Source organism: Micromesistius poutassou (assembly GCF_964030765.1).
Source record: "Micromesistius poutassou genome assembly, chromosome: 17".
Classification (NCBI taxonomy): Eukaryota; Metazoa; Chordata; class Actinopteri; order Gadiformes; family Gadidae; genus Micromesistius; species Micromesistius poutassou.
This window is the reverse complement of record NC_140287.1, coordinates 10,851,592-10,862,824: the sequence shown is the minus strand read 5'-3', so window position 1 is coordinate 10,862,824 and position 11,233 is coordinate 10,851,592. Positions and strand designations below refer to the sequence as shown.

General features: G+C 49.1%; 1 protein-coding gene across 1 annotated transcript; it reads left to right on the top strand.

Moving 5' to 3' along the window:
• Positions 1 to 2,234: 2,234 nt before the first annotated feature.
• Positions 2,235 to 10,202, top strand: pkdccb (protein kinase domain containing, cytoplasmic b). Its single transcript, XM_084482526.1, has 7 exons — positions 2,235 to 2,892; positions 3,537 to 3,677; positions 4,934 to 5,205; positions 5,548 to 5,627; positions 6,093 to 6,200; positions 8,639 to 8,815; positions 9,259 to 10,202. The coding sequence occupies exons 1-7, from the start codon at positions 2,290 to 2,292 to the stop codon at positions 9,363 to 9,365; spliced, it is 1,488 nt and encodes a 495-aa protein (XP_084338652.1). The 5' UTR covers positions 2,235 to 2,289; the 3' UTR covers positions 9,366 to 10,202.
• Positions 10,203 to 11,233: the final 1,031 nt, after the last annotated feature.

The window sequence follows — 11,233 nt, the reverse complement described above, 5'->3', positions numbered from 1 at the left end:
CCTGCCTATAGCGGTACCGCTGCACACACTTTACCGTGAGAGCGATGTAGAAACAGGCTCGGAAAACAACCCATCTGCTCGGGGTCTGTGATGAATCGGAATAATGGCTTATTCCGAGGCTAATAACAAAACGACACGGGGCTGTTTCAGCTCATCTGAACCGCAGCGTGATTGGCGGAGGCCGCGGTGATGCTGCTGTTGTAAAATTGCTCCCGAGTAGAAGTATAGGTCGCTGTCCAACCGCGGGGGGTGCTGATGAAACACGATGGAGACGGCGGGCATCGATGCTTTTGGATCAATTTGCGTCTGTAAATGATACGTGGAAATAGCGCGAAACAAAACGAAAATTATAATAATTTCCTTTATTTTTTGGGTTGAGTATCGGGCAGATTAGGATGAAACACGCAGCATCGTGACCCTGTGACCTGTAGTAGTGACTAACGAGGTGCTCATGATGTCTGACTCACGTTCACAACGTGAATCACCGCCGCTCAGGAGCGTCGTAGCTTTGGGTTATGATGATATTAATGGTAGGTCTAGGATAATATGAGCTTCAAATTGTCTTTACTGTAAATGCTTGGGGGAAGAACACACAATGTGTTATGAGATATGAGCATAAAACAGACTCACGGGTGCACAGGCATTATGAGGCGAATGACATTGATCGATTAGTAGCTTATAGGACCAGTGTAACCTAATAGCGAGTTTTGTTGTTTCAGCAAAAACACTAAGATAAGGATGCCGTTTTTGTCTATTTGACAAAATATGTTTACTGCTAGGCTTATTGGAAACAGGTTGGTGTAGAAGCCTACAATTAGTAATGATTAATAAATAAAAAAAACATCAAATCGATACATTTGAGGTCGTACATGGCAGTAAAATAAGGTTTGCTGCCCCCTGCTGGTCAGATTGGGTACACTAGGGGGGCGCTCCTCCGTCACCTGACGCTTCTCTCTCTCATTCTCTTCCCTCAATTCAATTCAACTCGATTCAAAGAGGAAATTGTTGGCGTGGGAAACTAGTACATGGCTAAAGCAAGTGTAAAATAAAATAAAACAATTTCCTTCAATTAATTATATACTAGATGGCAGGCAAAATTAAAACATCTACCTTTATTTCAGGATGTCCCCTGTCAATCAAAATGATAACAATGCATCCATGACATAGGTCTGTGAAAATATGTCTTTAAAAAAGAAAGTGTTGTTGTTGCTCAACTTGCCCCAGGTTAGGGATAAGTTGAGCCATCTGGGGTAAATTCACACATTTACTTTTTCAAGTTGAATGCATTTTCCTTTTCCAAATAGTCTTATTTATTTGCTTAATAACTTTAAACAATATAAAACCTGTCTATATTTCTGTAATTTGCAACTGCTCTGATCACCCTTGATAATCAGTGGCTGCTCTCTCCATCTCCTTTCTCTCTCTTTCTTGGCATGATAGGTACTTTATTAAATATAATAAACCAAATAATTTGTGTAATACTACATTGAAATAACATTTTATACTGTAGAGACTTAACTTAACTTCAGTGCATCATGGTGGTGTAAGTTGAACGACTGGCTCAACTTACCCCACAGCATGTGGCTCACTTTGGCCCACAGCCACCATTTGGGGGGAAAAAAAAAAAAAACGGCCTATTTTAACAATTCAGGCTAATCTTTAGCTAAATTATTCCCATGGTTTTATACCTTGGCAAATCACCAACATGTATGACATATCTTTTTACGCATGGAAAAATTAGCTTTGACATAGCAGTCATTATACCTGATATATTAAAAAACGTTAATTGTGGAAAAAAAGTACTTTTTTTCAGTACAACTTTACCATGTGCTTCTCTCCATCACAGCCAGATATACATAATGGGTGCTTCCTGAATTGATCACTGATTGGTCAAATGACAACAAATGTGTACAGTTTCCTGAATACAGGAGGTGGGTCAACTTATCCACTGGCTCATCTTACCCCACTCTCCCATATATATATAGTTAAATTCATTTTTACATACACACACAAGGGAGAGACAGAGAGAGAGGGAAAAAAAGGAGAAAGAATTGGCAGCAGTCAGTGGAAGTTCAGGCGCTTTGCAAAAGTTTTTCTGGGGGTGTAAGATGACCGCAGGATACGCCCCCAGAGGGCGTGCCCCCCGTAGGGGGGCGTGTTCAGTAGGAGGTGAGGCGGACCAGCAGCAACAGATCACCAATCGACTACCCAACCTCACCCTGAGTGGCCGTTGACGCGTCTCACCCGGCGTGGTTCCCCGTGTGTTACTGAGCCTCTCCCCGGGCCATCATGCCCGTCCTGGGCAGCCCGTTATGTGCCGCCGCCCTGCTGGCTTTCGTGGTCAGCTCCGTGTCGGTGTCGCTCCTGATCAGGAGTTTACAGCTGGGGGCGAATAAAGGAAACGTGACCAACGGAACCGCGGAGGACCAGGACCTCGCCTGGCGACGGAGTGCGCTTCTGCATCAACTCAACGAGAGACGCAAGGAGATTATTCCATTGCTTTCGGCTCACGGCAGTGAGAAGAAAATGTTGGCGGAATCTCGGTATTTCCCCCAGCAGCATCAGTCCTTTAGCGCGATGTTTGACTACAATCTGTGGAACGAGATCACGGATGGATCTAGGCGAATGCTCATGGATGAGATGGACTGTGATTCCCTGGTTGGTGTGCAAACCGGTAACGTCCTGGGCTCCGGATACACGAAGCTGGTTCTCAAAGTAGTTCTGCCCGAAGACCAACCGGTGGCGTTAAAGTTCGTCAACGAGCAGGGGAACGACATGGAGAAGTGTCTGCAGGACTTCGGAGACCCGCGGGGCTGCCTCGAACTCGTGGCGTACAAACTTAAAAAAGAAATAGTGTTGCTGCAGAGATTGAAGCACCCAAATATCATCAAGGTAAATCGCAATTATGAAGTTGTGTGTGTGTGTGTGTGTGTGTGTGTGTGTGTGTGTGTGTGTGTGTGTGTGTGTGTGTGTGTGTGTGTGTGTGTGTGTGTGTGTGTGTGTGTGTGTGTGTGTGTGTGTGTGTGTGTGTGTGTGTGTTTCTGCTTGAGCGCTTTGCCAGAACGCGTATAATTAGATGTGGAGAAAAAGCCTAATTGCTTCTGTAGAATCTTTCCATGTAATTCATTTAACTTCATTGACCCTTCCGTGACCCGGTCTCTGTAACGAGCTGTATAGGAAGCAGACAACATGCCTGTCCCGTCGTGGCTTTGACATGTATTATAGTGGAACAACGTAAATCACAGAATGTTAGGTTGTGGTTTTGACCGATTAGATATGAACTGGATTTTTTTGTGTTTTTATTATTTATATATTAAGGTTATTTTCCTCAACATTCTGCTGGTGCATGCTAATGTTATTTAGGAACTGTGAATGTCATTATGGGATGCCTAGGTTAGAGGAACATTTTCCCCATCATGTCTTTTCAATTTGTGTGCATTCTGCCGTGACTAACTGGCCATGCCCTCCCCCCCCCCCCCCACACACACACACACACACACACACACACACACACACACACACACACACACACACAGCTTAGAGGACACTGTATGGAGGATCCAGGACAAGGCTTAGAGAGGGACGGAGGAGGAGGAAGAGTCACCGCCATCCTGGAGCAAGGCTATCCCCTCCAGATGATCCAGCTGCTGCAGAGCCCCTGGGAGGAGAGGTTCAGGGTACGACCACTTCTCACTCACTCTCTTTCTCGTGTGAGTGTGTTCTTTCCCGCACTTGCAGAAAGGCTTTCATTAGAATGGAAAATCTGTGTTCTCTCTCTCTCTCTCTCTCTCTCTCTCTCTCTCTCTCTCTCTCTCTCTCTCTCTCTCTCTCTCTCCTGCCCCTCACACATGCTCCTCCTCCAGAGCGGGATGAGGGGCTGCTGCAGGGTATTAGTGACATGAGGGGGGGGGGGGTGGACATCCGAACCTCGGTGAGGCCTTGACATCTGTCCTGGTGGCGTCGGATCAGACGGCTGTTGGAAACGATGAGAAGACCCCAACTGCTGGCTAACAATCCTCTCTCGCTCTCTCGCTCTCTCTCTCTCTCTCTCCTGCACACACACCTTCACATTAGAAAAGTGGACTGTAAATCCAGAATGCCCCTCTCTTTCTTCTCTTCGTGTGTGTGTGTGTGTGTTAGGACGACGTGTGTTTCCCCCTGTCTCTCAGTGCAGACCGTCATGTAACCAACGCGGATGAGTTGTGCCCTCTATCGGCGTTCTGCGGCGTCATCTCACAAAAACGATGACATTCCACCAGGATCGGTTTCTGCCCGTCGGTCTCTTTGAGCCGGCCTGTGTCTGTGGCGCAGTTCTAATCCACCGGTGTATGGTTTCAACTACCTCTGTTTTTACAGCGCTACCAACGCTTAGCCGCACACCAAGCCTTACCTCATCCTCCCCACTTTGTTTGTAGCAACGCTACTCTGTTTAGTTCTCTCATTCAATTTGAGGATTTTTATAGATATCGAGCTCTTGTTTGGGTTGTTGGGTTCGTCGTTGCCACGAGAACTGGTTTTGATTGGCTGCAAATGTTTCCAACTGGATGGGCTTTATTTCTCCTGAACATTTGAGTCGTGCGTCATCATATCTCCAATATGGCATGAAAACTATTTTGTAATCTGAGATCTCGATCTGCCTCTGGTACGGTCCGGGTACGGGCCCTTTGTGTGTGTTAAAAATTTAGGAAAACGTTTAGAAAACCCTGCTGAAGAACTCTGAACGTCTTTCCCCACTCTCTCCGTCCTCCATGTGGGCTCTCTCCGTCCTCCATGTTGGCTCTCTCCGTCCTCCATGTTGGCTCTCTCCATCCTCCATGTTGGCTCTCACCCTCCTCCATGTTGGCTCTCACCCTCCTCCATGTGGGCTCTCTCTCTCCTCCCATGTTGGCGCGGTTGTCTAAGTGTCCCTCCATATCTCCCGTGTCATCATCAGGTGTGTCTGGGCCTGGTGCGTCTGCTCCACTTCCTGTCCCGCTCGCCGCTGGGCTCCGTGGGGCTGCTGGACTTCCAGCCGCGTCAGTTCGTCCTGGTGGCCGGCGAGCTGAAGCTCACGGACCTGGACGACGCCAGCGTGGAGGAGCCCCGCTGCCGCTCGGACGGCGACTGCCTGCTGCAGTTCCCCCATAGGAACTTCACGCTGCCTTGCTCGGGGGCCGGGGTCTGCCGGGATCTCAACCAGAAGAGGAACCTCTACAACGCCTACCGGTAAAGACTAACGAGAAGAGTGATAAAAGGGGGTGTAAACACGTGTAGCCCTGACATCAAACGGGTTGCCGGCAGTAAAACACAGGCGGGGAGCGGGGAGGGAAGCGGGCCGCGGTGATGGATGGGTTTTGACACATGAATTAGTGGTTTCAACAGGAAAACTGGCTTTTCTTTCGCCCCTCTTTTATTTTGAAACGTTTTGCACTGATATTTTGACAGGTTTACGGCTTTTACAGCCGGTTGTCAGAGGCAAGTCATGTTCCGTGTGAAGGACGCGATTTGGCTTGTCGGTCCGTCTGTCTGAATGAGTTGTGTTTTCTTCTTTTTTTTCCTGGCCCCCAGGTATTTCTTTACCTACCTCCTGCCTCACCAGGCCCCGCCCGGCCTCACACACCTGGTGGACCACATCATGAACTCCACAGGTGAGCCCGAGCAGAGAGAGAGAGAGAGAGAGAGACGCCGCAACACGACAGCACTCTGACAATCCCCACATCAGAAAGCGGATCAGCTCATTATCCACTCGTGTGGTGACACGCCCGGCATGTCTGTCTGAGTGTTATTAGGGCGAGCGGCGAATGACTGCCTAATGAGGCTCCTTCTGTAGTCCTCTAAGCTTGCTTTGGGAGGATGTGCTGCTGGTGATGAGCAGGGCGGGGAGGGGGGCGGGGGGGGCAGGCGTTGATTTGAAGCGGGGATATGTTGCATTAACACCTGAAGTATGGATTATAGAAAATGGAGGCTGCCGAAACAATGTCCCGCGCATGTGGCTTTAGGTTTGATCTTGTGTGTCGTATTTGTGTGATCCGTCGAGGCACTGACCACATTGTGTGTGTGTGTGTGTGTGTGTGTGTGTGTGTGTGTGTGCGTGTGCGTGTGTGTGTGTGTAGGTGAGCTGAGAGCTGATATCAACCAGACACTAGGCTCCTTTGAACAGATTCTCCTGCTCTACAAGTCTGGCCTGCACCTGGACAACCTGCCACCATCAATAATCAGAGGTAGGAGTTCTGTGTGTGTGTGTGTGTGTGTGTGTGTGTGTGTGTGTGTGTGTGTGTGTGTGTGTGTGTGTGTGTGTGTGTGTGTGTGTGTGTGTGTGTGTGTGTGTGTGTGTGTGTGTGTGTGTGTGTGTGTGTGTGTGTCACTATCTCTCTCGCTGTCTCTCTCTCCCGCTCCCCCCCCCCCTTTGTTTCTGCCAGACGTCTTCCTTCTCTTTTTCTTTCTTTCGCTTTCTTGAAGCATGAGCAGCTGAACATTCTTTCATTTTTTCTCTCCTTGCTGGCAGAACGAACGGAGTGGACGCCATCTTTCCGCTCATATTTTTCCTTTCCCAAATGAACACTCTTATGGGGAGGGCATGATTCTGCCGTCCGGTCTATTTTGACACGTTTATTTAGCCTCAGGAATGGCGTGCAGTAGAGCAGACCCGGAGACTTCCTGTGAGGTCATTGCATACGTCGCTGTGTTTAACCGCGTCTCACTAGAAGCTCACAGCCTCGCAGATCCCCCCACTGCTTGATTAAACGGGAAATGATTGCATTATTGTTTTTACGAGAACACGCCGGTATGCTCGTCTCGCCTCGGCTCCTTTTCTTGCGCTGCTCCCTTTTCTCCGCGGCCCGGGCAGGAATCCCCTCCCCCCCCCCCCCTTCTCTCCCCTGTTCCCCTCTGCCTCGTATGAATTATTAATAACAGAGCCGCTGGGCCTCTGCCAGGAGCACAAGTTTCCAGGCCCCAGATGCGGGTGTGTTTGCCTAGCAGCACTTTGTGAGTTTAATCACACCCTCTGGTGAGGGGGGGGGGGGGGGGGCGACTGCCCGGGCTGGCGGTACGGAGGAATGTTTAACCTCAACAAGGAGCTGCACTGTGTTTCACGCCACGCCGCTCTCCGTCGGCGGAGACGCAGGAGTAGTCAAATCCAACAGTTCGTGGTTCGGCGAGCGCTAACAGGCCTGTGTCGTCGACGCGTTTCCCCCCCCCCCCCCCCCCCCCCCCTTTAGCAGGGTTGTTGTGGGTCCGTAGCAGCTCCCTGGTGTAGTATCTGTAGCATCACGGTCTATATTTACCGCTGCGCTTTAGATTTAGACACGGCTGAGGAAACCGTAGCAGGCTAATGGAGATCTCGTTTCCTCCCCCCCGGCAAGACTGGGGCGCTCTGAGTTAACAAGGCCCGGCAAAGAGAGGAGAAAGTCCCAGTGGTCGCTGATCTATCAGGAAAAAAGGAAATCAGTCATTTATTGATTTAGAACTAAACTTAACAAAACGCCTGAATGGGGCACAGATAGACGGGAGTGATGCACAGAAAATCTAACGCAGACTATTGTTGTTATTTATTTCATTTAGATTAGTTGACATGTGGGTGTGCAGGAGTGTTGAAGGAAGGGTTGGCTGTGTCTGTGTGTTGAAGGGTTGGAAAGAGAAGTGAGTGTTACTGGGGAAAGAACCGCCCTGTTTGGCCGGCGGAGCACTTCAGCTCAGTTCATTAGAGATCGTTGACAGCGGTACATTCACGTCGAGCAGCGAGGAGCTCTTTAGGGAGCCGCTCTTGGATGCCTTTGGATGAGCGTCTCCTGCGTGAACACGTCAATGATCCGTTAGTTACAGATCACGGCGGGACACTCAGCAGATGTGTGCTGATGTGCGTTATTAGGAGTACGAACGGTTTGTGTGTGGTTCTCATGTCGAGGTGGGGGTTTCCTCAAGGTTCTCCTCTCTGTGGCCCCCGGTGTCTCCGCCGGCAGCTGGAGCGTGGCTCCCCTCCTAGAACAAATTGACAGAGCTCATTTTGTTCCCGTAACAATGATCTCCTCTGTGCCCTCATAAACAGGCCCTTGTTTGCCCTTTCTCTTTTTTCTTACCCCGTAAGACGGATACTTATGTATATACTGGGACTCGCACACGAGCACACGCACACACACACACACACACACACACACATTCAAACACATTCGCACACTCATAAGCAGGAATGTGCAGGATTTCTCACCCCTCATGTAGCAGGGCCTTGCAGACTCTTGTCCTCTGCGTGTGAAGCGGTCGGTTTTGAGGGAAAGGTGTGGGTGTGTTGGCCTGGTTTTCCCGTGCGTGCGTGTGTGTACTACTCCCCTCATTTCTCCACTAATGTGTAGCAGATGATTTGCAGGCCAGGTCTCGAAATAGACAGAATATAAAATGTACAATTTCATTTTTCTTCTGCTTGTGGTGGTATGGTGTAAAATAAGAGCTTCATAAATCCTTCATAAACAGTCAGACATCATGCGTTCCTCCTCCTTCTCCTCCTTCCTTTTCCTCACCCGAGCTCCTCCCCGTCCTGCCCTTTTTGAATGTAGAGTTTAACAGCGGACGTGCCAGTAGTAAAGTATTAACCCCAGAGTCAGAGTGTGACCCCTCCTGTGTGTCCCTGGTCATGCTAACCCCTCCTCTCTCCGTCCCTGCTCAGACTACACGGTGATGCGGGGCCTAGCCACCGCGGGGGATGTGGAGTACCGCTGCTGGCCGTCCTTCAGCCCACGCGGCTGCGTCCTGGCCGTGCACAGCGCCCTGGAGGGCATGGCTCTGTGCAGCGCCCACCCCCAGTGCACCAGCTTCAGCCTGAGCGGAGAGACCACCTGGAGTGGTGAGTTCTGTGGTTCTGCTCTGTTGTTGTTCTGTTCTGGTTCTGTGTGGTTTGAACTCGTTTTTTGAATGTGGTGACTCAATTCAAGTTTCTTTTGCAAAAAGTTTTTTGCAAAAAGTATGCAAAAAAGTTTTTTGCATTTAAGCCAAACCAACGTTTCCGTTTTTGGTTAACGGTGACTTTTTAATGCTTCAAAAGAGTTTGGATAAGTTTGGGTAGTTTTTCTTTAAACGTTCTGCACTGTGTTTCTTAGGTTTAGTCTTTTGTGTGAGAAACTGTTTATAAAATCTGTGCTTTGACTCTTGTTAAAACTTTACTGCTAAACCTCTTATTGTGTAATCCAGAGACATCCGATGCCCATTGTACTTTATCCAACAGTAACTCCTCAAACACCCCTTCACATGATTAACCCTGTTCCCTCCGTCTCTGTCCTTTGTCTCCAGGCCACCTCCTGGCCTCCTTCAGGAGCGGCTTCAGTCACCTGCTCCCTGACGGCCGCTCGGAGGTGTATCTGAGGAAAGCCAAGGCTTCTGACCCGTCAGGGGTCTGATACCACGGCCCCGCCCCCCAGCCCCCTTTTTATCAGGGGCCCCCCCGGTGTTTATAATAACGGACCATGAAGAGGAGGAGGTGAAGCCAAAGGGGGCCTGGGCCCTGGGGGAGGGGGGGGGGGCACGGAGCAGAGATAGAAATGCTAACGCATGCTGATATCACCTCAGGACATGCGGCCCAGTCATACATCACTTCTCCCTAACCCCACCAGCACCACCACCACCAGCCTCCCAGTCCTGTTAATGGAGCTTAATGACTACAGGAAGGACCTGGTTGTTTGGGGTCACGGGTGGGGTTGGGTGGAGGGTGAGGCGGGGGAACCTGATGTATTTACAGCTCTTCTGCTCTGGCCTCGATGTGTCGGCCATCTCACAGACTCTGAAACAACCGTTTAAGGGGTTCCCTTCAGGTGCCTCGCTGGAGAGCAGCGGCAGCCTGCTGCCGTGGGTCTCTGTCTGCTGGTTCTTAGTGAAGCGGGCCCCTGTAGTAACGACCGGGAAGCAACAAAACCAAACAATAACGGCCTGAACCCGGGTCCGGGGCCCAGCTGGAGGAGCTGGTTCGTATGGTAACATTCTGACGGTAAAATGTGGAGGTTTTGTGCTCTTTTACTCGATTTACCGTCTTTGGACTGAGCTGAGTCACCAAAGAAACATTTCAACGGAAACTATGATTTATACCATTCCTGCAAAATGTTCTTACATTTAGTTGCTACTATTTTCTGATTTTGTATTTCACAAATATTTATGACTGCTTTTTTTATGCATTCTCCGTGCATTTTAGTAATTGAGCACCTTGTGGGTGTAACTGTTGTTTTCAGTGAAAAATTATGCGCTTAATAGATTTTTTATGAACATAAATCATTGCTTTTTACATTGTGTAATTTTTTTATCATTGTATAAATTGATTATTATATTCCTTTGGTCTTCTTGATTTATTAGAAATCCGGTCCGTCGACAATATATTCAGATCCGTGACCTGAAAACAAGCGAAATTGGAGTAACTACATAAAAAAAAAATAAGATAAAATAGAGGGTGTGCCAATTGAGATTAGACCGATGAGCCACGCTTTTAATTTAATTGGTAAATAATTCAATTGTGTGTTTGTGTGTGTCCCTCCCCTGTTGTGTTTCCTTATCCCATCCATTACCCCCCCCGACCCTCAGTGCTCCATAGAGTTGATCCAATACCACAGAATGCATTCAAATGGACCCTCATGCTGAGCTAATTATGAGTCTTAATTAATCCATGTAAATGAGCCATACCTACTGTCCCTTTCACATGCAGGAGAGTGTGGGGCATTAGGGCCACACAATGGCAGCCGGGCCACAATAGGGGCTAAGTCTGCCGTTAGCACACGAATGGGCCCGCCATCTGTGCTTGCTGAGTAACCTGGTGGGTGGAGTTCAGGGCGGGCCTCAGGTGGCCTGCTGGCCGGCGGTCGGAGTCACCAGGCTTGGAGGTTTTGTGAGAAAAGTTTTGCTTTAAAATAAACATGAAACCGGATAGTCGATTTTAAAAGGTCACTTTGGGTTTCATCTGGGTTTCATTCTAACAACAAAAAGGTGTTGGATTAAAATAACAGGGAGTCGTAAAAACAAGGTGGATCAACTCAGCCTGCGCCTACTCCTACTCCCTCTCTGCCCCTGACTAGAACAGGCACGTCTCCCCCCCCAAATAACACTTTTACGGCTGGGTCATTGGGGCAGCCCCTGGGGTCGTCCCTGCATTGCTGTTGGCCCCTTGTTGTCTGGGGCAGAGCTGGCTGATGAGAGCCTTATTATGGAGATAAGGGATAAGGACTAAGATAAGATAAGACTCCAAACCCGCTAAGTGGACCTGAAAATCCAGTTGAGGAAGGAAGGG